This window comes from Amblyomma americanum, chromosome 4 (assembly GCF_052857255.1).
Source record: "Amblyomma americanum isolate KBUSLIRL-KWMA chromosome 4, ASM5285725v1, whole genome shotgun sequence".
NCBI classification, from domain to species: domain Eukaryota; kingdom Metazoa; phylum Arthropoda; class Arachnida; order Ixodida; family Ixodidae; genus Amblyomma; species Amblyomma americanum.
The window spans coordinates 210,817,086-210,842,603 of NC_135500.1; the positions used below are offsets into that span (position 1 = coordinate 210,817,086).

At 51.1% G+C, this 25,518-nt stretch overlaps 1 protein-coding gene across 4 annotated transcripts in view; it reads left to right on the forward strand.

Annotated features, from left to right (window-relative positions):
* LOC144129247 (uncharacterized) overlaps window positions 1–25,518 on the forward strand; it is a 122,572-nt gene that overhangs the window by 59,771 nt on the left and 37,283 nt on the right. For all 4 annotated transcript variants that reach the window (XM_077663258.1, XM_077663260.1, XM_077663259.1 and 1 more), the window contains one exon: window positions 20,985–21,069. Coding sequence is in view for 2 of the 4 variants with exons in the window: in XM_077663257.1 (XP_077519383.1) it covers window positions 20,985–21,069 (85 nt within the window). In the remaining 2 variants the exon portion in view is untranslated. The remainder of the gene's footprint in view (window positions 1–20,984; window positions 21,070–25,518) is intronic.

The following is a 25,518-nucleotide window of genomic DNA, read 5'->3' on the forward strand; positions in this document are numbered from 1 at the left end:
TTCTGTATACATATGACTGTGAAGTACGTTCCGATTTGGGTACTGTGTATTTGAGCAGCGAGGGTATTGATGTTCGTGTTTGCTTAGATCATCACGCAAGACTCAGAACGCCAGAAGGAGTGCGAATGTTTACGATCTTGTGCCTAGATTGCTTTGGACATGAGATGTGCAGAGAAGCACTGTAGGATAGGCTGTAGAGCACATACAAGTAAGCACTGCGGCTAAGTGTAAAAAAAAAATCCGTTTTTTCTTTTGAGAAACAAACTACAGGAAAGCCTACAGTGTAGAGCATGGGCTAGTCAGCACTTGCAGCAAAGTTTTAGAAGCAATTCGTTTTTTTTTTTGAGAAACAATAAAAAAAAAGAATTGCTTTCTAAAACTTTGCTGCAGTGCTTGCGTGCCCCTGCTCTCCAGTCTTACTTACAGTCCTTGGCATGCGCATCTTCATATTCTGTCGTGCGGCTCTACTGGAAGCAGTCGCGGCTAAGCACAATAGCCGGTTTCTAGAGAACGTGACAATTACTTCGTACCGATCCTTGAGTTTTTTGACAGGTGAAGCGCAAAAAAAAATAATAAGGAAACGAAGTTGTGCCACTGCCTACCCTATCGTCAACTAATCACCACCCGCACACGTAAGAAAGAGAACCCGATGCGGGAGCCATAGCGGCGATAAACGAACCACGTCCTGTGCTGGCCGCCGCTCTGCGCTTCTAGTGGCGAAGCCAAGCTCGCAGGGGCTAAAACAAACTCGCTCTCCTATAGCCCCTCGGCCGCTGTTCCATTCTATTAACCGCGTCCTTTCTCCTCGTCGTGTGAGTGACTGTGTGAGTGGCCGATGTCGAATCTTCGATTTGATTGCTTCCAGCTTCTCTCTACGCAGAAGTGACAGCACTCCTCTGGAGTCGTGCGCGCTTCATTGGGGTTGCTGCACAGTCGAAATGTAGGCGCGGGGTCGGCGTGTCCTCGTTATGTTGCTCGTTGAAGAAGCGAACGCTGTGGTCTGTGCCTTGTGTGCTTGTATGGGCATACGGCGACATAAGGAGAGTCACGCAAGGTGATCCCTACTTCCGTGTAACAATGAGAGGATGCAAATTCGGAGGGCCCTTTTTCATGATTACAGAGAATGCTATTTCGGCGATGCGTGCGTATCGTATTCTTTATATATATATATATATATATATATATATATATATATATATATAATATACTATATATATATATATATATATATATATATATATATATATATATCAGCAGACAAGTTAAAGGAAATGAGGGGCCCGTTTGACAAATTTATGAAGGGAGCCAACAGTCACCGAAACCAAGGTGCATAGGGGAACGTTAAATTTTTTTTTTATGTGTTATGCTTATCAGTAGGATAATATATCTTAGATAAATAAATTGCTTAAAGAAAATTACTTATAAAGCAGCAGAAAAAACAACCATGCCGCCGGTGGGAACCGAACCCACGACCTCCGAATATCGCGTCGGTGCTCTTACCAACTGAGCTACGGCGACGGCTGTCCAATCTGCTGCTCTCGTGGGTATTTATGTTTACTGGGTGTAAGCGAGCTTGAGAGTGTTCACCAGCGCCACCCTCGACCATAGCGGCGGACGTAGCACGTCCTGTAATACCGCGAGCGTGACGTAGAACGTCATCTAACGGCGAGGGCGGGAAACTGTGCGAGAGCCCTCTTATGCTACCTTTGGCATTAAGACTGCCAGAACCGGCGGCATGGTTGTTTTTTCTGCTGCTTTATAAGTAATTTTCTTTAAGCAATTTATTTATCTAAGATATATTATCCTACTGATAAGCATAACACATAAAAAAAATTTAACGTTCCCCCTATGCACCTTGGTTTCGGTGACTGTTGGCTCCCTTCATAAATATATATATATATATATATATATATATATATATATATATATATATATATATATATATATATATATATATATATATATATATATATATATATATATATATATATATATATATATATATATATATATATATATATATATATATATATAAACGTACGACAGAATGGGAAAAAAAGAAATAAAATGGATGCAGAATGTAAGAGTATCAACAGAATATCGTTTTAGGGCAAGGTCTTTTCTCCTGTAGAATGTCGAAAGTTTCTAAATTATATCACCGGCTTCAAACCTGACTAGTATTTTCTAAGATTTTTTCATACTTCTTTTTACGGGGCGAAGCCTTCAACATGACACAAAAGTTCCCTGCAAACCTCCTTTTCTTTCACAAAGACCGTAAAATGGTTATACAAGGTGCAGGCGCTTCTACGGTGGATTCGAGCCTACATCGCACTCTTCGCATCGTCCGTGAATACTGCGCCTGGCCAACCACCTGAAAACAAATTGCCTTCGAACGAACAGAGGAAGCAGAAGCATCGTAATTCCGAGAAAAAAAACTCGTAAATTAAATGAAATAAACAGAAAGGAAAAGGGCCTGCGCACAGTACGGACTGCGACTCCACTTCAAACTGGAATACGCTTTTAGTTAAGATGCGCGCCCACGCCGGCCTTCGTGGTGGCTTCCCTTGGTTCGATCGGAGAACGAGATAGGGAACTCAGCTGTCCCCGCGCAGTTGGCCGCGAGTGTTGGATGTGGTCATCCAGGGGGTCCTTGGAGGCAGGGGGCCCTTTGCAAGCGGCGCATATAGCTGCGCGTCGCCGTTCGCGACGATATAGTATACGCACATGTGCGGCCGGACCTTGCACGAGCACGAACTTTGCCCCGCCGTGATCTCACGCTGGCTGTCTTGCCTTCCCGCGGAGTTTTTCTGGTGTCGGACGTCAGAGTGTGCGGGAAGTACCGACTTGCAAGCCACCCACGGGAAAAGTTCTACCGCATCGACGACCCGAGATGAGAAGAGATTGAATCACAGATATATATACACCTTGCGTGCTTCTACTTCTTTAAATTTTCAGCTACCACGTATAGAACCTGCACCCCCCCCCCCCCCTCCCCCTTAACCATTACTCTCGGAGGCTTTGACGCTAAAGAAAACGCGTTTTATTATGCAGCTCGTGGCGGGCTTCTTTATTCGCGGATTGGAAGTTTCGCAGTTACTGGGAAAGTCCAGTCGAAAGGACCGCTGTCAGAGGCGGCTCGCTTGGCTTCTGCAGGAAGCTGGTCACACGATCGTTCTGTGTCTTCTTTCTTCGATCATTTCGCTGAAAATAAACTACAGCATACGCCCGTGTGCATTTTTCCTCGTCCAGAACTCACGCAATTGCCGGACCTAGATTACTTCCCACGCACGTTTCTGACGCCACAGCTGGTTGGTCCCAACGTTCTGGACACTCTTTATTTCATATCGGCGTGCGGGCACTATTTCTCTTCACCGGGTGGAATAATCAGAGATGGGCGATAGGCACAACGAAGAAAGTGGAGAGATCGAAAAAGAAAACCGAGAGAGAGATTCAGTGAGCATTGAGAAAGGCGAGCAGCACGCGATGCCACAAATCTCATTTTCCAAAGTCGGCTGTGTGCAACCCATACTCCGGGGCTGTTGAGGTGTATACCGCGCTGACGCCGAAGCGTGAGATCCTGCAACTAAGCAAGGGGCTGCCAAGAAAAGCAAGCTTTGGCAGTCGGCGCTCGCTCCCACGGCGTTTCCTCTCCTTCGGCCCCTTCTCTTGCTGTTAGCGCATAGTAACGCCGCCGCCTCTGCTGCTGCTGTTGCTGCCGCCGGCGTTGAGGCTGCTGCTGCTGGGCGACTGGCCATGCCTGCTCGGCAGTTGGGGACCTCCTGCATCGCTCGCCGCGGCGGCGGCGACTGCGCGTGGTGAATAATGGCGTGCCGTCGTTCTTCGAAGGCTCCCATGACTCGCTTGAGGCCGGCACTTGACTCCCTCGCCGTATACCAGCGACGACCGAGTCGCCTCTCGCGCCCCCGCCATTCCCTTCACAGTCGCACGCTCCCCTGGAGGTCGGTCGGTCGGTCGGTCCGAGGGGGCGGCTTGCAGCAGTGGGCCAAAAGCACGCGATGTACGGAGGGGCGCTGCGGGCGCGAGACAGGCGCCTTGCCTGTTCTCTTGCCCGCGCTGTCTTCTTTCTTTTCTCTTCATTCTCACTGATCTTCCCTTGGCGTGATACACTTTCTCTTCTTTCATGCAAGCAAACGTGTGGCTGGCGGTCGTGCCAAGGCGCACGGAATCGCATCGTGATGAGGAACGCAGCACCGCGAGACGCGCCACGACGACGGAGCCGCCAGCGCATGTATAGTGCGCGTGCGTGTCTGTACGTGTGTACTGGCGCGCGGCGTTATGGAAGGGCGAAGGCAAATGCATCGACGCTGTGCCGAGGCCGTGGCGTGAATCGCGGATCGTTTGAGTGCACCGGCGCGCATCATCGAAACGGCGCGCGCGTCGACTGTTTTCGTTCATTGTGCGATGTGCCTTCGACTGAGGCGCCGCCGCCGAAGCCTGTGCCTCCCCCCCCCCCCTCCCCCCCGCCGACGCCTCCGCTGACCGCTAAGGGAAACAACAGGGCTGGCTAGTTGTTTCGTTCCGTTCCCGGAGAAAAGGAGAAGAGAATTGAAGTCGGACGCTGAGTGCACGGCTGCGAAAACTAAGGAAGGAAGAAGAAGCGAGTCTAAAGAACCCTCCCATCGTCCGAACATGGGCGCCTAGCCGAGCGACGGAAGAAGTTGCGGTGCGCTGAGTCGGCCGCCTCACTCCGGCAACGCAGCTGCAACCTAGCTGTGCCGTGGACCACAAATGCGTGCACACTGGGGATGCGGTTGTGCGTGCGTGAGAGCGGGCACTAACGCGGGCCGCTCGCGTGAGGGGAAGGGGGATGCGAGAAGAGCGGGCCCGGCGCCGCCGTCGAGCTTAGCATTGCCGATTACCGCTTCGCCTCGCGCTATTGACAAACGCCCGGATTTGCAGCGAGGAAACGGCGGAAGATTGCGGCACCTGGGTCTCTCTTCTCTTTCCACGCCCGAAGAAGAAGCCAGGCAGCGCACAAGGGAGAGCTCCACCGAGTGTAGTTGTTATTGTGGTTGGCCGGGATGTGTTGTTTGTTAGCAGCGGTGGCCTTCTTTTATCCCGTTCCCGCAGGCTCCTCCTGCATTGCCTGCCTTAACCGTGTGTTCGTTTTCCCATTTATATACGTGCGTAAGACGGGAGATGAGATGGAGGGGGGGGGGGGGGGGGGGCGCTGGGCTGGTGGCGCCCGCATTTCTCGCTAAGCTTCACGGATCACGGCACAGTTTGGTTTCGTGGAGAAGGCGCATAATACCTTTCGCGTAGCCCGCCCCCTTCGTTCTCTACTACTGGAGCTGTCCTTTCTCTTTCCTTCTTTTTTGTCTACCTCTTTCTCCCCTTCCTCCCTGTGTCGCGGCGTTCTTATCGTCTTCGGCGATGGTGAAAGCTTCGACGTTGTATCGTTTCTCGAAGCTCCCCGGTTGCTTTATTGGATGCGTTCGCGCAATTCAGGTTATCCCTCGGCCGGCTCAGTTGGTATACCTTGCCCCCCCTTCTCCGCGCTTAGGGGCGTCTACCGCTGTGGGCTGCTTGGGGATGTAGTTATAAGGGCGCCGGGGCGAAACGACTTGCGCAGGTGGTCTTTGGCGTCACTGGTATTTCGATCAGTCTGGCGTCTTGCTGAGCTGTTGCGTCACGATTGGGGTTAGTGCGAGGCGTCCATGTTGAATCGAGGACGACGTCAAACGAGACCTAGCAAGCACGCAAAAAAAATTGCCATATTAAATAAAGAGATCCCTGCATTTTCTACTGGTCGCTGTACTCTTCGAGCTCTGTACTTAAAAGGTCGGTTTGTGGGTGTTAGCTTTTCGCATTCCTAACACATGGGTTTCAGGCCGTCGATCGCAGCAGTCGACGTGCCCGCAAACGTAGTCGAATAGGTTGGAATCTGTGCCGACCTTCGGCGTTTCATAAATTCTTATCGAAGGTCTCGCGAAGCTGCCTGCTTCCCATTATGCCGCTATCGTCAGAGTGCAGGCATTCGTTGTTGCGGTCCAGCTTTCGCATTAGAATAGATCGGGTAGTAAGTAACTACTACAAGAAAAGCATACCCGCTGCTTTGACTGAACGTGGGCTAACTAAACACAGAACTTGCTTTCTGCGAGGGCCAACGCAGACAGAGTACATAAAAGACACGGGAGCACGCACGCATTCACGCAGTATCTAAGCATAATGAAGGAGATGAGGGACACATTAAGTGAGACTAAGACGATCACGAATCTTCAGAACCGGCAATAGTAATATAGTAATGTAGATTATTTAATTGTAGTGGGTTGGGAAAAGATGATTACGGATATTTATAGCGCCATGGCACGAGGTATTTTCGACTTCTCAAGGTGGGGTCAATGACCCATTTCCCAAGCATTTCACGCCAGTTAAGCCGAGCACCAGGCCAGGGGAAAGCTTGTACCCATTGTATCACCGGTGGGTACCCGGCGGCACTGGGGATCGAACTTCGAACCTCCCACATGCGAGGCGGATGCTCAACCACTTGGCGACCGCTGCGGCCAGGGTTGGGAAATTAAATTTTACCAAGTTTGTAAACATCGGAGATAGTTTACCGAGGTACAAGATAAAGGGGATCCAGCGCTGGAGTCAGATTTCGTGCGGCACCAATCGAGCGACAGCATTTTCAGTTGCCCCTTCATTCTGTAAACTTCCGTGCAAAAAAGCTAACGTTTGCTAAGAATTAAAACGCACTACTGTGCAAGTAACAGTAAAGATAGATCGCATCTTTCTGCATAGAAGGACTCCAACAGGTTACGACTGACACAAAAGGAGCCCCCCCCTTTTGCCAGCGATGTGTACGGCAAGAATTCCTGCAGATAGGACTCGCCGCCCACATTCGCCTCGCGCTATATCGGACTTGGCAGATGGGGACCCATTTCTTTTCCAAACGTACGCAACTGTTTACACGCAGCGTCGGCTGTTTACATGCGTTTACCGCGCAACACACCTGCAAAACACACCCTATTGCGGTCGCATTCGACGCCCGACACCGACCGACGCCGGCGAAGATTTGTGTAACGCGTCCTGCTCCGTGCGCAGCCACCGTCGGTCGGCCGGTGGTGTGCAAGATGCGCTCTTCTTCCGTGCTGTTTGTTGTTGCCGAGGCCAATCGCGGCGCGCGTGTCTGATCATCGATTCGCACCTTCCTTTCGCGCCCCGATTCGAGGAAACCGCAGGCGCTCGCTCCACCCCGAAGCTGCGAGCGCAATCTTCTTCCACCCCTTCCCATCGTCCCCTCGTCGCCCAATTCGCCCCTTTCCAATTTCTCTCTATTTTTTTCTTTCTACCCTCACTAAACATCTTTTTCCTTTGGGTGGCTTTTCTTTTCTTTTACGCCCAGCAACCCACTGCTTGGCGCCGGCGTGGTTTCTTTTTTTCCGATCGCGAAGGTGGATCGTGGTGTGTTTGCTTTGTTTATCTCTTTCAGGAAAACCGCAATCTATTGACTCATTTCCTTTTCGCAACACATTCTCTCTTGTTTTCGATCTGTTTTTCCGCTTTCAGCTATCTGCGAAGAAGAGGCGGACGTAGTGAGTGAGAAGGCGATGGGGAAGCTGGGAAAAGGGGGGCGGGAAGAGAGGGGGGGAGGGGTGAACTCGACGCTAAGAGCGCAGATACGGAACTTGAATATCGCCTCGATAATAAAAAAATAGAGAGAGGGAGAGAGAGAGAAAGGGACAGGCGCAATATGGAATGAAAGCATCTAGGAGGAGATAGCTCGTCTTAGAGCGCACGAGCACGCGAGTAGCAAAATAAAGCCAAGAAAGGAAAAGAATCTTCACACAACGCCCATAGGGCACGAGCAGATAGGAACGGAGTGCTCCCGAAGCGGCGGCGGACCCTGCGGCTCCAATATACCATCTTCTCCATTTCTTCTGCCTCCTCTGGCGGCCGAACAGAGGAATACGGCGACGGACTCCGAATTTACAATCGATACAAAATTGCCTCGGCACACGCGCCAGATGCAACAATTGCCGGCCGGCTCCTCTGGCAGCGGCACGCATTTCGTCGCTGAGCCAGCAGCGAACAGCCTCCCCCCCCCCCCCCCCCCCCCCCTCCTACCCGAGAAGAGGTGGCTGTGGCGCTTCCAAATCTACAGCACCTGTCGATAAATCACGCCGGCGGGCACGCGAGCGACGGTGCAATTGCGCTTCTATCGCTCCGTGCTCCATTCGGCCCTTCTATTCCACTTCAATCTGCAATCACTGTCGGGGCCACCGCTCGCGCCGTTCTCCGCTGTGCTTCGCTCGATCGCGGCAGTCCGAGCGTTGGGTGGAAGATGGGGGTATACATAGGAGGTCCCAAACGGTGTAAGGGGGCACGTATACTATATGTCTCTGTGTGTATGCGACGGCGCCAGCGCGCGCCTGGTGTGAAATGTATTGGCTCGGTGCGGAGAGGACAGCTGCAGGAAAAACAATTGGCGCTAAATTCTCTCCGTGCTCGCGCCTTTTACCGTTGCGACAAAAGAAATTTCCGGCGCCTTTATGTGTTATGCTTTCAGGGCGTCACCTACGTGAATAGAGGGGGTTTCTTAGGTTCTTTTTTTTCCTGTGTAGGACATCTGCGTAAGCATGCGAATGCCGGTCCTATTTGTTCCCTTGTGTAACAAGGCGCAGCTATCGAACGCCATATTGTTTCTTGGCCCTCTGGGCGCGTGTGGAGCGATGTGAAACCAGTGTTGATTGCGCCATGCGCGAAAATCCCCCCTCCCCCTTTTCGCAAATCTGTGTTAACAAAATGCCGCTGAACCCGCCGCGGTGGATCAATGGCTTTCACGTTCGCCTGCTTGCGAGAAAGGTCGCGGGCTGGAATCCCGGTTGCGCGGCGGCTGGGCTGCGGTGTCGCTGCGTTAAAGAACTTTAGGTGGTTGGAATAAATTATTCATGGCCTTAGTCGAAATGAATTCGGAGGAATATACGGCGTCCTTCACATTCAGCGTGCAGCTTCGAGACGTTTAATCCGTAATTGCATAAGAAAATTGCTTTAAGCATATAGCTGGTATCTTCTTTGTACGCGTAACTTGGCACCTGTATGCATGCACGACGGTTCATGAGAACGAAATTCTGCGATTTGAAGCAATAATCGGATCTTTATCAAATGCACAATATCCGTCATCGAGCGAATTCAATAAATTAAAAATTCTGATCGAGAAGGATGCAAGCTGTATCTATGAAGGTTCCCTCCATGCAAACATGGTTAAAAATATTTGAAAAGGTTCATTTGGCGTCTGTTAGTAATGTTGACGATACCGTTATATGCGGACATTTACGTTTCCTTTCTGATTTTTTTAATCTTTTTTCTTCTAATCTGTATGTTCAAATAAAGCACAAAAGTTTAGGTGGGCAGCATGCTATGCTAGAGTTTCAATTTTCCGGTGCTTTATATGAAGTGGCGCTGCCCTTTCGAAATGTGGTCACTGAACTGTAGAGCTATTACGATTGCAGACAAATGCAGTGTTCTTTCTTTCCTTGTACTGCAGCTGAAAAAGTTCTTTTTGCGTCATGCAATCTCTGGTGGCGTCGTTTCAATTATGGACGACAAAATATGAAAAAAAGTTCGCTCTGTATGTACTTATTAGACCTCTAAAGAAAATAGAAAAAAATAAACAACTGGTTACCAAATCAACTGCACCTCTTTGCCGGTGAGGGGATTGTGAATGCTGAGTTATTTATAAGCGCCACAGAAATGATTGCTCTTACAAAAGGAAACGCCGCACAGCTGTCACTCAGGAGGTTTTGAAATCTATAAATTAAATTTTTGTTTTTGTTTTCAAAACTTACTTATTTTCAGCGTATAGTTTGCACAGTGATGCGCATATAAGGAGCTGCAATCGCGTGCATTCTAGAATACCATTATACAGCACTTTCACGTTTTATTTGACGTTATTAAAAGAACTGGACGAGAATTTTAAGTACAGCTGCCTCGACGAATCCTCTGTTAATGTTTTCATTTTGCCATGCAATGACACTTATTCCGCACATTGCTGGCCGGAGTGTTCGCTAAATATTGACCGGTAAGAGCTTCATTGGCCAATGTGACTCAGGAAGTCTCAAGTTCCTCCTACATATTTTGCGAGGCTTCATGAAGAGCAATATATCCACTCGAAATACCAATACATACTTGGGGAACGTCCGGATCACACTTTGCTCTTTCGAACGTAATGCATGTTCGTGTCAGTGCATGGCTTTGCAAAAGGACGCGATGTAGCATTCACGTGATAGCTTCTTCAAAGAACTTCGCTGATATTGTACGATGGAGCAGAAAGCTAGCACGTAGCGATTATTTGCTTATATAAGTACCGAGATAGCGCAAGAAAGACCATTATTTTTCCGAAAGATTATACTGCAAATGGCGTCTAGTGTCCTCTTTGCTCGCGGGCAAATGAGTCCTTTTAAGACGATAGCGTTAAAGGCCCCGTTCTCCACAAAATCCGGTGTCAGCACTGTCGGCATTGTCGGCGTTGGCTTTGCGAGCGAAAAATCACGGGCCTGGCTCTGGCAGGTCCGAGTCCCCAGATAGCAAGCTCGGAGGCAGGTGGGCCTCCGAGGCGTCGTCACAACCTGCCCACCGGATAGTGAGCAAACTGCCCACCGTGGCAGGTGGCAGTTAAATTAATGATTGGCCGCACGGGTCGCACAAAGCCCACTGATGGCAGCACCTCCCATCCACTGGTGGCAGCACCTGCCATCCAAGGGCAATGACGCAGTGCTTAACGTTGCACCACTGCGCCATGAGGGTTATGAGGACTCCCAGAGATCTATGAATGAAAAGTAGAGAATGACCTTCTGCACATATGGGAATTAATCCACTACGTTGTCCCGTCACACCCTTAAAGCGGAGCTTAAGTGCCCCCCTCCAATTTTTTTTATTTTTATTTCTTTGTACACCCAAGAAGCTACATACTTCTCTACCTTGTGTTACTGCTGGAAGCGTTAGAGAACGAACAATTATAGTGGAGCAGTATCGTCGTCTCGAGTCGTGTTTCGAGCCAGATCCGGTCTCTGGACTAAACTGCCCGTGTATAGCCCATTTAATCACATTAACAGCCATTGCATCTGTTACAACCATGAATCTTGACACAGCAATAGATGAAGCTCTCGGTCCTCTCTCAGCCTTTCTGCGGTGATATGCGGTTGCTGGGACGGAAAAAAAAGAAACAAATGGCCCCTTCAGTGAATGATTTCTGCGTCGCGAGAGAGCAGAGGGTGCCATCAATTAAGGTGCTGTTCGTATGTGCATATTCATTTGTATGTAAACCATGCTGTACCAAAACAATGGACAACCTTTTAAATGTGGACCGATTGAAACAGCATGGTGTTTATCGTGCGTTTTCAGGCATTCATAAAGAGGCATTCGTGGTATGACGGTCGGTAAGGACAGCACGCGTATAATTTGCATCTAAAAGCTTCAAGTCTCAAGCAAGCTGCAGAAGTTCGTGGAAAGTTTGACAGTGCAGGAGAGAACTCTGTTAAACGCTCTTTCATCTCACGAAGCATTGCCTGGCCGCGATTGCTTATAACCGAGAATAATCTTCAACAGGAAGCAATGATATGCATGTGTGTGTTGTCTTTTGCTCTTTACCCCTCACCCACCTGCTCTGATCTTCTAATTGTATACAGTATTTGATCACTGAACGGCCTGAGAATCATTTTTTATCCTCCGTCAGATCCGCATTTCAACCTTCGGAGGAGCGAAAACTAAACGATATGCTTGCGGTCCGCTTGCCGTGTTCCCTCGATTAATTATGTTTCTATGTCCATGTTTACCGGTAAGAAATTCGCGATATCAATTACGCGAGTGAAAGATGAAAAAAAAGAAAGCACGTCTTCTTATTTTCCCTGCTCTACATGAGGTGGATGAGGTGTTTGTCAAAGCAAATATTGCTGACAAATTGGATCGTACTTGCTGTGCTTTCGCATTAATGGCTCGTCTTGATATTATATATAACGCAGTGAGCCGGTAGCAAGCATAAATGCAGATGGCTTTTAGTCCCAGCATTTGCAGACCTTTCCAAAAGCGTTATTATATAATGAGCGAAAGAAAAAAGTACAAGGAAATGACAGTTCTTTTCAGCAATAAATGATGTTTATCTGTCTTCGTACATAGGCAATCATTCGTCCTCAGAGAAAAGCTGAAATTTCAAACTTTGCCAAAACATTGAAGCAGACACCCAAAAGAAGGTATCATATATATATATATATATATATATATATATATATATATATATATATAGTATATATATATATATATATATATATATATATATATATATATATATATATATTATATATTACTTGTATATATGTGCTCATCTTACAGCAGCGTCGGAAGAAAAACGAGTTTTTAAGTGTACGGTGTATCACTGCATACGTATATATCGCCCGTACTTATACGAAGTGATTGCGCTTGCTACCCGATGTTGAGGCACTCTTAATACGCCATGCGTTCAACAAGTTGCAGACAACGTTCGAAGCAAGGTATCCCCCACAATACTGACAATTCTTCGTGTTTGAACATACTTTGTGCTACCTACAGTGCAGATCTGTTCATATTTCTCTTTCTAGAATTGTTGAAAAAAAACGCGAATAATCCACGTGTCGAGTGCTTAGTGGTACTTTCAGTTCTTGAGTAGATTCTTATACACTGCTTGCGTCAAAAAAAAGGGGGGGGGGGGAGGGGTTGAGAGAAGCGCGGGAAGTATCCGGTGCTTAAGCGCATGTTGACGACAAGACTGGCGCAGGAAGTCTGACGAACGCAGATGCGAGCGAAGCTTTTTACACGACCGTGAGTAACGCGAGAGGGGAAGGCAGGAAGTGGGGCCAATAGCGGCCTGGCTTACACGCGCTCAGCCACTCTTGAAGGAGAAGCTCTGTCACGTTACGCTAGCGCGTGCACACTCGTCTGACGTCAGCCTCGTCCACTTGGCCGTGGCAGGCTGAAAGAGAGGCGAGCATTAATCCATCTTCGTGCGTTGACCTCGAGCCCTGGAATATGCGGGCCAAGATTCGAGAGAGCGGACGTCTGCACCGGCGCATATGAAAGGCAGCCTCGAAGAGTGAAGAGCAGCCTAACTGCAACCAGCTGCGGATGGGCGCATGAAAAGGGGTTATTTCTCCGTCCCTCCTGCACGCGGACGTTTCTTTTTGGGGCTCATCGTCCTCGCATCTCTTCCGCCCGTGACGCGCACGACGCTGACGCGCGGCTCATCAGCGGCTCGTCGCTCCCCTTCGCGACGCCCACGTCGCGAGCGGTGATGAAGGAAGCTCACGCGGAGACGTGAGGAGCGCACGTCCACCCCGAAATGGCCCGGCGTGCCGATCGGGCTGAGCGCCGGTTCTGCCTCGCCGTCGTGGAGGGTGGTCCCTCCGTGAAGGCTCCCCCTTCTCCGGGCGCCGAAGGAGCCGAGTGGCCGCCGAGCCCCTGGCACAAGTGGCCGGCTCTCTCCCACGGCTGCGAAGGAGAAGAGGCGATGGGCTTTATTGCCGCCGCAGGCCGTCGGGGCTCTTGCTGCTGCCGAGCACGCTGATGTGTTCCACGCGGCGGCGTGGGCTGCGGAAAAAAGAGCGCCGCTCTCCTTCTCGGTCGCCACCATCACTCGATCCCGAGGCCGGATCGTCATTAGGGACCTTCACCGGAGCGCGGCGCGCTACTAACGCCGGTTGAGGATCGCCCCCATGCGATCGCAGCGGTGCACGGCTCAGAGCACGGCCGTCCATTGAGCACCGCGCAAACAAAGAACGAGCGGTATTTTTTACAGCCGAAGGCGGTGGGCGCTCGCGGGGGCACAGAGCGCCTTCTGCTGCTGCTGCCGCCGCCCGCAGATGCACAGCGTTATAGCAGCAACCGAGCTCTCTCGCCTGCGCGCTGCTTAACGAAGCATTCTCCAGGGAGGAGGAAGCAGCGAGGGGGAAAGAGAACTCCGAGCCGGTGGCACGCACAATCGGCACCCTATTCCTCGGGCGCGTTTCTTCGCGCCATGGGCAGCGCACGCGGCGTCCGCAAACGAGCCTGCCGAGGAGGAGGAGGAGCGAGCGGAGAGCTGGCGTGGGCGGGGGGTGCGGCCTCCGCCCCGACCCTAACGACGCCGGGCCAGCAGCCCGGCGCGGCATGATGGCCTCGGCGACGAGCGAGCGGTCCATCGCGTGGTCATCATCATCTCGGCGCGCGTGCGGCGAAGAGGTGCCGCGCTCAGCCAGTGTGCGTGTGTGAGCGCGGAGGGGGGTGCGCGGCGGCTCTGGCGCGAAATGCAGCGCTGATGACGCGCTCCTCTGCCGGCCAGCCGGCAGCGACGCTTTCCCATTGATTTCCCGCAACACAACGGCGGATGCGGCGACTGTCCCAGGAAAACGCGCCGCACTCCGGCCCGGCATTCGAAACAGCGGGTGCTGCTGCTGAGCGCCAACTGCGCGCCATCGGTGGGACTTGGGCGCCTTGGAATGGGAGGGGATGGGGAGAGGAGGAGGGGAGGGGGCTGGTTCTAGAAGGCAGTACGGTCTCTGAAGCGTGCAAGAGCCGCGTTAGAAAGGAACGCCAAAACGGCCTCCGAGTCCAGGACGCGCCATGTGCGACGCCCCGGCCCGGAGCGCGTGTGTGCGCGACGAGCGTTCAACCGTGGTGCGGCGGCTCATCCTACAGGAGCCGCTATTGCCTCCTTCTCCTCCCCCCTCCTCCTTTTCGGCGGCGAGGTCCCTCGGCGAAGAGGAGCGGCAACACTCGATTTTCGGGATGCGAGCGCCGCTCTCAATTGCAGAGAGGGCGCTGCTTTTGGGAGAAGACGGTTGAGCGCATTACTCGGCGGCGACGACGTCGATTGCAGTTTTGGCGAGGAAGAAGGAGTGCGTCTGTGCTCGCTCCAGCACGTTCCTGTCTTTCTCTTTCTTCGATTGTGGGGCTCGTCGGAGGAGGCGGCAACGGGGGGATCCTTCGACAATGGGGTTACGCGCAATCAGAGGAAGAGGCCTTCCTTCACCGGCCTCTTGTTTTGGAACTCTTTCCTTCTGCCCTTTTCTTTTTCTTCGACACACGCAGCGGCGTTGTTTTCGCGCGTCCGCGAGCGTCTTGTTCGGCTCGACGCCGCGAGCGCGTCCAAGCGATTCGCCAGATCACCGTGCTGTGAGCGGCACTGGTTTTTGCCGTTCTCCGCTCCCCCCCCCCCCCCCCCCCACCCCCTTTTGGGAACGATGGCGAAGAGACCGGTGCGTTGTGCAAGGCCGTTCTTCCCTGTGTGCGGGCTTGGCGATGTGGGCCGGGTTTTGAGTTCCGCTTGCTTGCACGTGAGGCTGCGATTCATTTGGAGGATTCCTCGCTACTCCATGCATTGATTGTTGCCACTTTTTCTAGTCTGGGCGAAGTTTGTTTCCCCTCTAAAACGATCGTTTTCACATATTTTCTATTGTAGACTGATTCTGAAGCCATTGCAGAAGTCATGCTGCCAGAAAGTATGCTTTTGGGAGAGCGATATTGCGAGCACGGGCAGACTTAAAACAGCAAAAAATGTTAGCTCTATCTTGTCACTCACGTATACGAAGAACAATAAAAATGTTGCAAGAACTTTTGAATTCATGACGGCGCTATATTTACGTCGCGGGAATCCACTGGGTTATGAGGCTAATAAAAATAACTACCTGCCACGGTTTGCCCGAAAGACACACCATAAATATTGCACTAACCGCTTTTAAATATAAAATCCGGTAGCTGTAAGATATGTACGTGAATCTTTTGGTTGTTTCTTAACGTTTCTTCACGGACGTAAAAAAAAATTGTCTGACACTGCTTACCAAAGGCGAGATGAACACCTACAAGCGAGCGGTTTGCGGAAATAGATGTAAATCGCTCTCCAGTTTTTAGTTAATTTTCACGCCGTGAAGTAGTTGCCATGAAACAGTAGTGATTAGGTGCGCAGAGCGAATGACAAAAGGTAATTTCCGTGTCATAAAGTAGCAGCATCGAAATTGTAATGACTGGCTACGCGTAGCGGATAACAAAAATAAATCAGTTTTTCAACAAAGACACCCTCCTACACTGAAACGAAACGTCAATCAGATATACGCCCGACTTGCGGCTGTATTTATTTATTTTTTCATTATACCCCCTTTGAATCGCTACACACATGGGTTAAAACAGGAAGAAAAGAGATGAGAAGAGTTTAGTTCGTTCTCATAACCTGCCAACCGCTGCTCCGTGCCGCTCTCATTCGTTTTTGTATGCATAATGACCCGCTGCAAAAGACCAAACGCTTTCAATTTCGGAAGCGAACGCTCGGTGTGCCTACTCGACAATCAGGGCCGAAGAGTGCGGTTCTTTGCGGGAGTGATAGCGACCGTTCCAGCTGAAAATAATCAAGCTCACATTGTGCGAGCAGGACCGCGAAAAGACGAGCGACAGAGAGAGGGATAGAAGGGGGAGGGGGCGCAAGCGGTTAGGGGAGAGGAGAGAGAGAGAGCGTCGGTATGGCAGCCGCCTTCGGTTCGCCGCAATAAAACGCCACATAACGAATCTCCTTTGTCGAGTTCGTGAATCGCGATGCTTTCGCTCGCTTCTCCCTTCTGTCTGTGATGGCGGCGGAGGTGTGCGCGCCTACACGGAGCGGCTTCCGCCGCATTGGAGGTGCACCGGTGTCGTGTTTTTTTTTTTTATTCGATACGCATGGAAAAAAGAAACACGCGATAGAATCAAGAACAAGAATAACGGAAATGACAAACAGGCCCGACTTCGAAAGAAGACTTTTGGACAAAACAGTTAACTGCCACTGGGGATAAGGCAAGTACTGGGAAGCGCTTTATTTCTGCAATTTTTTTTGTTAGGGAAACAGCTTATGTGGAGTAGATTTTAATTGAGAGCAATTTCTCATTAGCGTCCACTCGAGCGAATCCTTAAGGCTGCATTGGAAAACTATACAGCTTCCTGAGAAGGTTTGCAGTTATTACTTCGAGTTAAAGGTCTATTCTGTCTCGCTCTACCGTCTATCTGCTGGCCGTCTTGGTTAGCTTATTGGTTAGTAATGGCTAACGACTATCAGTATGCGGTGGTCCCGGATTTGATCCCCGGACGACGACGAATTTCTCTTCAACTGTGAAGTTTCTGAGAAAGATGTACACCGCTTAATTTCCCAGCCGTATGGCTGCAATCTTGTTGATGCTGATGAGTGATTATTTCCTAATCGCTCTATTTCTATTTCGAGTACGCCGCGCATATCGTCGCGAGCGCGCTGTAGGTGCAGATCAATGCCTGACGTCGTCTGAAAACTCCAAATTATTGATTTAATTTTCATAAGGACATCAGCAGTGATGACATCAACAACATAATCAGTAAAAAGACGTTCGGGAGAAGTATCGTCAGTCACTTTGTCCCTGAGTATTATGCAAAGAAGACAACTTCGGAAGGATCGGCTTCAAAGCTGCGAGGATCATCTCCGAACAGAAACAACACAAACACGGAACTAACAGCACAAACATTCAACACACAAAGCCGCCGCGGTGGCTGAGTGGTTATGGTACACGGCTGTTGGCCCGAAAGACGCGGGTTCGATCCCGGCCGCGGCGGTCGAATTTCGATGGAGGCGAAATTCTAGAGGCCCGTGTACTGTGCGATGTCAGTGCACGTTAAAGAACCCCAGGTGGTCGAAATTACCGGAGCCCTTCACTACGGCGTCTCTTATAGCCACAGTCGCTTTGGGACGTTAAAACATTATAAACCAAACCATTCAACACACCAACATTTGGATCCCCGACACTGGGACTTAAGGAAATGTCAAGGAAGACACCGCTGTTCGTGGGTTCACGAACCGGGGGGAGGTTAGCCGGTCGAATTCTGCAGGACTATGGCATAATCTACTAGCAGGACTAGCATAATCTACTAGCATAGCAGGACTATGGCATAAGTGAAGGCGATATTGGAAGCGCATAAAGGTACGCGGCTCTGGCGCATAGCCTTAATAGAGAGCAGGCCACCGGGCTCAGACGACTACAAACAGGCACATATCCAAGAAGAGCCATGTGCCACAAAATGTGACCGACTAGATAATGAAAGAGTGCGTGCGGGGTTGGGGCTACACCACGACATGCCACGTACACGGGGCTGCAAAAAGAGACCCTTATTGCTCGAGATTAATAATCATAGTCTGGAGCAGTGGGAGTTCCTCCTCACCGACTGTGACCCGAGCACACAGCTCATGCTGGCGACAAGGGCGGCGGAGGCCAAAGGGATCCTGGACAAAGAGAGACCGACCACAGGATCTCTATATCTAGCCGCCGCGGTGGCTCAGTGGTTATGGCGCACGAATGCTGACCCGAAAGACAGGGGTTCGATCCCAGCCGCGGCGGTCGCACTTCGATGGAGGCGAAATTCCGGAGGCCCGTGTACTGTGCGATGTCAGTGCACGTTAGAGAAACCCAGGTGGTCTAAATTTATTCGGAGCCCTCCACTACGGCGTACGCGCCTCATGAGTCATAACGCACGTGTAGCTTCGGGCCTTAAACAATCCCACAATTTACATTCAAATGGATTTGACAGAATGCCTATAGGCCACGTTGCTCGAACCCGTATTGCATATTGTCCAAGCATCGATCCAAGCACTGTAAAGAAGCGGACTGTGGCCCAGTTTAGTGCATGGGCGCAATTTGGATGACTCTGGTGACCACAAACAAATGATATCAGACGTACAGTCGTACGTAGGCTTCGTACAGGACCCGAGGCGCTACGTGATGTTGTTGTCCCGTGAGGCTTCTTTTTTGTAAAACTGCTGTTACTTCTGCAAAAAAAAAAAAAAAAATTCGCATGATTTATTTCTCACTTTTGTAGTCAATAATTTCTTTCTGCTCCGCAAGTAGGCTTTTCCCACATGTCACAGCTGATCAAACAACATGGCGGAGCTGTCGGTAGAAGGATTTTGATTTCTAAAGGACGAGCTCGGCAGGTGTGGCCAGGAAGTCTAAAACAAAAGACTGCTCTATGTCTCGTTAGGGATCACCCGAAGCTCGTGGTCGGCCCGTATTGTTTGTAAACTTGCGGGAAAGCGGGCTTGCAGAGTTCCGCATAATATCGAGGAGAAATTTTGCTATTGCTGTCTATCCTGCGCGAACAAATACATAAAGCCGTTTCGAAGTGAGATGCGTTCGATTAAAAACGTCCCGTTGCCAATGCAGGTTGAACCAGGGTCCTTTGAGGCACTTAGAAAGGTAGCGCCCCTTCACTCACAGCCAGCCTTCACCTCCAGTGGGTCGACGCCGCTCCGCTTGGTGCGGCGCTCCTCAGCCGAGCTTTCCTCCCGTCCGCACCCGTCCAAATTGCGGGCGATCAAGGGAGAATATCTTCGTTTGGATTCCGTTTGTATAAAATATTCCGGGAAACGAGCGGGTCGGGTTCTTCGCCGCCGCCTCCTACCCCCCCTTCCTCTCTCCGCTCCTTTCCCCGCTGTTACGGACGTTTTGGGCGCTGCGAACGGCTGGGTCGTCGCGCCTTCGCTCGGGGGCGCAGCGCTCGCGGCCGAGTCTACGCGAGCCGGGCTCAGCGCGATTTGCGAAAGTGGCCTCTGTAGGCGCGGGGCATTGAGGCTACGCTTTCTGCCTCACTAGTTGCGCTGCACTCACCGCCACTAATGGAGCTGCGGATCGTCTAGCGCGGGGGCGAAGTTAGTCAACAGCGCGACGCGTTGTGACAAGCGCTTCCCCAGCGTGAGCCTTGCGATAATCTGTGCACTGTTGTTGTTGTTGTTGTTAGCCTATCACAAGATGGCACTGATTTCTGTTGGTTTATGACTCTTTGTGTGAAAATGAATTAAACCGTTCTGTGTATGTTCTGTGTGTGTGTATGTAAGGACAACGCAGCGAGCCATGGAAAGATGAAGGATAGGTGTAACGTTAATAGACCGGAAGAGGGCAGAGTGGGTGAGGGAACAAACGCAGCTTAATGACATCCTAGTCGAAATCAAGAGGAAGAAATGGGCTTGGGCAGGGCATGTAATGCAATGGCAAGATAACCGGTGCTCCTTGTAGTAGATTCCCAGAGAAGGCCAGATATCTGCGCCCTGCACGCGCCTTCGCGCGCGACGCGCTTTGCGCATGCCCAAGACAGGATCCAGCGTACGCCCGTGCGCGTAGGCGCTCCGCGGTATGCGTAGGATGTGTCCATCGAGTTGAGGCTTTAGGTGGGCGCATGGGACTAAGAAGTTTGCGGGGATACAGTGGCCGCAGGTGGCAAAAGACACGGTTAATTGGAGAAATATGGGAGACTTTGCCCTGCTCACCTGGTGGCGGTAGTTACGGCGCCTATGCAATTACGAACCAGCTGCTTCGATGTAAATTTGATGCACTTCCTCACTGATATTGTCTGTCACTTGAAAACGGCGGTAGTCATTAATTAATGCCCATGTTTTTACTGACGTTACAGTTCTCAATACCAGCTTCCAGCGCTGCCAAGGTCACAGTTGGCATGACTGCCAGCTCCTGGTAGGCGGCGAGGAAAAGAAAGAGGCTCTCGCATATAATGTGAAAAATAATTCTGATGATATAGAAGCATTTGCAAGCATGATGCAGTCGACGAAAAAATCAGAACAGGGACGAAAACACGAAGGGAATTAGTCTAGAAATGACCCAGTAATACAACTCTCGCTTCTCCTGACTTTTTTCTCATCAGCAAACTTTGATCCGACGAGCGTCGTCATTTGCGATTGAATTTCACCTTCTTCCATCATTGATCGAGCCGCTATGTGCTGAAATGGAAAGCGCAATGCCCTCTTTTAACATAAATGACGCATCAAAGCGCCTTCAGCCACGTGATGTATTGGCATCAGCGTAACTATCACCGACGTACGCCATGCATGAGTGTGCTGCAATGTGGATATCTTTTCAATCTTTCTTCGTTATGTTTATTGTAACGACACAATTCTTAGCAACGCATGTATAACACACATCTTGACTGTCCGCTCATTTCTTTCTCAATTTTCTTTTTACCTCCAGGTATCTCAGGACAGACATCGGCAGTCTTCTAGAGAAAAGCGCGGGCTGCGGCCCAGAGAAACAGCGGTCATGCTCTTCGGCGCAGGTAAGGCTCATGCTGCAATGCGCGCGTACTGCTGGTTGCACAAGACGGAGTCACTCAGCCAGGAAACTGTCAGGCGGTGTTAATTACTCGCGTCGGGCTGGGCGCGTTCTAATTTTAAAACCGGGCCTGCTTTTCGCTAAAAGACATCATAGGAGGTTAGGGTTGCAGCTTAGGCAGAAGATCGCGGCTCAAACGGCAGCGAACGTTAACTCTCCCTAAGCTTGTAACAATTCAACTACCAACAAGTTATTGCATTATATGCACTGTCGGGAGTAAAAGATGCGTTCCATTTTGATCGGGAACGTGATTTCGTGCGTTCGAATCCCGGTGGTGGCAGGCGTGTTTCATGCATGAAAAAAAAGTTGCCCTCACTGTCTGGAAGACGTTGAAGTAACGAGTGTCAGCTGTTGGTTTACTAGAATTGATATGAGTGAAAGCAGTGTAAATACGAGCTTGTACGTTTATTTTATTTATTTTTAATTTTCGTTTTTATTATTGGCCGACATCATGGATTTATAATTTACCAACCAATCACCAACTGGATATATCAGTGACATCACCAATCAATCATCAATCGGGTTGCTATATCGATTTACTATGGGGGCCGCCATCTTGACTTCCTCGGACTGAAAATTGCACGCCAAAGGGACGTGATAGCAGACCCCAGGAAATCAAGAGATTGATGAGTAAGAGCTAACGCTCTTGAAACGTAAAATATTGCTGGTAATTCTGCGCTTGCTAAAGAAAAAAAAAACGCCGGTCGGTTGCAGACTAACTGGAGCTTCCACTGTGGCCTGTCTCGTAGCCCAGTTCAGCTTTGGTCATAAAAAAGTTGATTCCTGAAGCATCGTTAGTACAGAGAGACGCTACCTAACAACCACAAATTAGTGTTTTTTTAAGGTAAAGTTGAGCTGAGAAACTACTTCAGTTAAGCTTAGTAAACTGTTATGTGATTATGTCGTCGTTGCACAGTTCTTCAGCGGCTTATACGTGTCAAGTAATAACACCACTTGCCACAGCAACTGAACTGCCTAACTACAAAAGAAGCCTCTTCCGGCTGGCGAGCGGCATTAATAACTTTCCGTGACACGTCATTATCCACAAGCCGCGCACACACCATCAAATAACTGTCTCCGCTGTCCCACCGACGCAATATCAAGGGCTAGCTCGTCCAGAGGCCACGCTTCCGCGTCGAATCACTGAAGGGCCAATCGGCGCTGCAGACGGACATGCCCCGAGGTCCCAATACGTTAGCCCCACGGAACAAACCGTCCGCTTCCTCGAACCGCCGCGCCATCACACAGCCCCGTTTAGGCGTAAGGTGCCCTGTCGCTGGCTGCCTCTTCCCGGCTCCCTCCTCCTCATCCCTGAGGGGCAGGGCCGTGCCTCGCTCCCGCCAGACGAGAGGGAGCGCTGACTTCCCAGCGCCCTGTGACGGAGCGAAATGAAAAGCCGGCACACCGCGGAATCGGAGTATGATTGCCGATTACTTTGGGGATATTTTTTTTCCCAGTTTCTTGTCTTTCGAAGAAAATGAACAGAACAAGACACGCGCTTTGCCGCCCCCTGTGTGACGCAATCAGTCTTTGAAGCGGCGCTGCAAACTCCTTCAAATCATCCTGTATTTTTTTCCATCAAGGGCGGTCACTGCCGCTTCCTCTATCGCAGCACCCCCCCCCCCCCCCCACCCCCTCCTCTCCGGCAATTTTTTCCCGCGATGAGGAAACTGGACGCTTCGACGATGGTGGCAGAGGCCGGAGGGGGCGGGTGTGCGGGTTGGAAACGCTTGGTCCGCTGAAGGGGGCAGTTCGCTGGAGCGCCTCAGGGACGCACAAATCTCATTTCCTGTCTGGCGGCAGCGAAATTTCCGCCTTGCCCGCTGCATTCCGCTTGTTCATTGCTTTTCTGCTCATTGATCGCGCGTCCGGGCCCGCAGACAGGACACCGGCCGCCTGCATCAGCAGCAGCAACCCCGTCCTTCCCTTCTTCCCGCCATCTCCCTTTCTTCCCCCGCTGGACGCGTCCTTATAAGACACCCTTTCATTCGAGCAGCGAAGGCTAAAAAGTTGCGAGGAAAATATGCGTGGACAAGCACGACGAACACGAAAAGGACGAGGAGTAAAGAAAGCCTAAACAGGCAGAAGAGACTGCTCAGCGGAGAAGGATGGAGGGGAAAAGGAGCTTCCGCGTGCATTGTCCGCTTGCCATGTTCGCTCGTCCGTTGCCGGACATGGGAGAGACGTCGCTGCTTCCCCAGTTCCTACCATATTTCGTAGCGAGGCGTTCTTTTGGGGGGGGGGGGGGGGGGGGGGGGGAGCTAGGCAAGCGTGTATACGGGGGAAAAGAAAGAAATGCGGCAGCAAGACGCCCGCGCGAATTCTCGAGGGCGCTTCTTCCCGTCGGCATGCTCCTTCCTGAAAGCGCGAGCGCTTCGGTCGCGGTGTCAGTCGAATTCGGGCTCGCATTCGTCTCGCGGGCAATATTTTCTGACAACCGCCTTCTAGGGGCCCGGGTCCGCCGGCGTTTCTTAGCCACGCAGTCATCGCTGCCGGAAACAACGCCGAAAGGGAAAAAGGGAACGGGGGCGAGGGGAAGAGGGAAGGCAAGAAACACATGGGGGTTGTGGGAGGGGAGGGGGGGGGGGAGAGGAGCGCCGGTTTCGTCGTCAACAAGGGAGTGGCAGTGAGCGAACGCACGCGCGCGTCCAAATCGGTCGGTTGTTTGAATGAGCCGGGCGCCGCTTCGCCGTCGCACCCTCTCTATCCGGCTGTCCGCTAGAGCGTTCGCTGAGAAGTTGAGCGGGAAGCGAGGGAGAAAGAAGGGAGAGGAGGCGGAGGTCCAGCTCCTTTCCATGAGCATGTCTTTTTCGTGAATCGCGCTCCAGCTTTATAGCCTGCATCCACTGTATGCTTTGCTTATTTTGTTCTTTTTTCGCGCTGTTGCCTCCTTCAGCGATGCCGTCGGTACTTGTCAGGAGAAAATCTCCTCGCTGCCACAGTTGTCGGAAGCGCAGCACTGAGGATAGAGCTCCGACGCGCCAAGACCCCCCGCCTGCTTGTTCTTCAGCGCTTAATGGCGGGCACATTCTCTCCTCAGCCTGCACGAAAGGAGGCTTCCGGACGTCCCTTCCACTAGAACCGGGACGTCTCCGAGCTGGCCACGGCCTAAAGTGCATGCGAACCGTGAATGCGGCGCGGGAGTCCTTTTAACGCTCCATTCTTTCTTTCTTCTTTTTCCTTCTTTTTATTTTCTTCAGTGGGAGCTCTGACGTCGCCGCGGATTCCTCCGCGGCGGCGCGTGCTCGTTCTTGTGGAAGTGAAATTAGCCCCCCCACGTCGAGCTGTTCGCGAAGCGTTTGTGACAGGCCTGCTATGCTCCGCACGCGACCGCGCGCCTGTCGCGACTTAACGGAGAGAAGGGGTGCTTCGCTGTGCTGTTCTTTCTTCATCTTGCTCGTCCAACCGAAGAATGGCGGAGGCGAAAATTTGTGGACAGCTGGGGTTGTCAGCACTCTATCGGGGAGTGTTCACGGAAACAGGGAGCAGAGAAGACAAAGGAAAGAAAGGCCTTTCATCTTTCGTTTTAACATCAGACGCGGCGGCGTCCACGGTGACGGCGCGTGCGCTTGCATCTGAGTCGAGGCAACAGCGGCGCCATCTGTCGCGGCTGGTTACGTGCGCCAGAAGTGTGCCCTAACGGACACGAACGAGCATCGTTCCGCGTGGGAGCAGGACGCTACTCTTATCGACAGTGGTTCTTTCACGTGTCGTACTGGCTTGGGACGGCAAAAGATGACAGGCTTTCTTTAATCTTCTTTTCTTTTCTTGTGAAGAGAGTAGCAGGACCGGGTGTGCACGCGGCTTGCATGGTCTGCATCAGCCTGCAAATGCAACTGGACAGGAAAAAACACATGGGCCAGTCTGCCGGAATTATTCTACAGAGTGGCCGTTGAGGCTTTTTGGCGCTGCTGGCTTTTCAACGCATTGTCTTTTTGCTGGTCACGAGCAGGGTGACGGACGCTGATGCCTGGTTGGTATTAGTGTTTCCAGGTATTTCGCGCGTTGATGTGGAAAGTGAGAGCTGTCGAAGCACGTCACCAGCTGCAACCAGCATGTTAAGAATTTCAGAATAAAACTAGCTCAAGTTTCTCTGTTTTTCTTTATATTCGCATTCTTTTTTTTCCCCCGTTCCTGGCGTACGTTCTTGGCAACGAAGCCACACTAGAAGAAAAGCTGTCGAAACTACAGCTCCACTTGTCCAGGCAGCACCCAATTAGGCTACTTAACGGCGCTAATACTCGTTCCCCGGGATGCAAGCGCCATCTGTCGCGAGCTCGCAGCAAGACCGACAGCGTACAGCACACAATGTCGCGATGATGAAGAGAAAATGCGTTGGAAGTTCGTGCTACGGCACCCCTTCGCAAGGTCGACAACAACGTCAAGAGTCGGC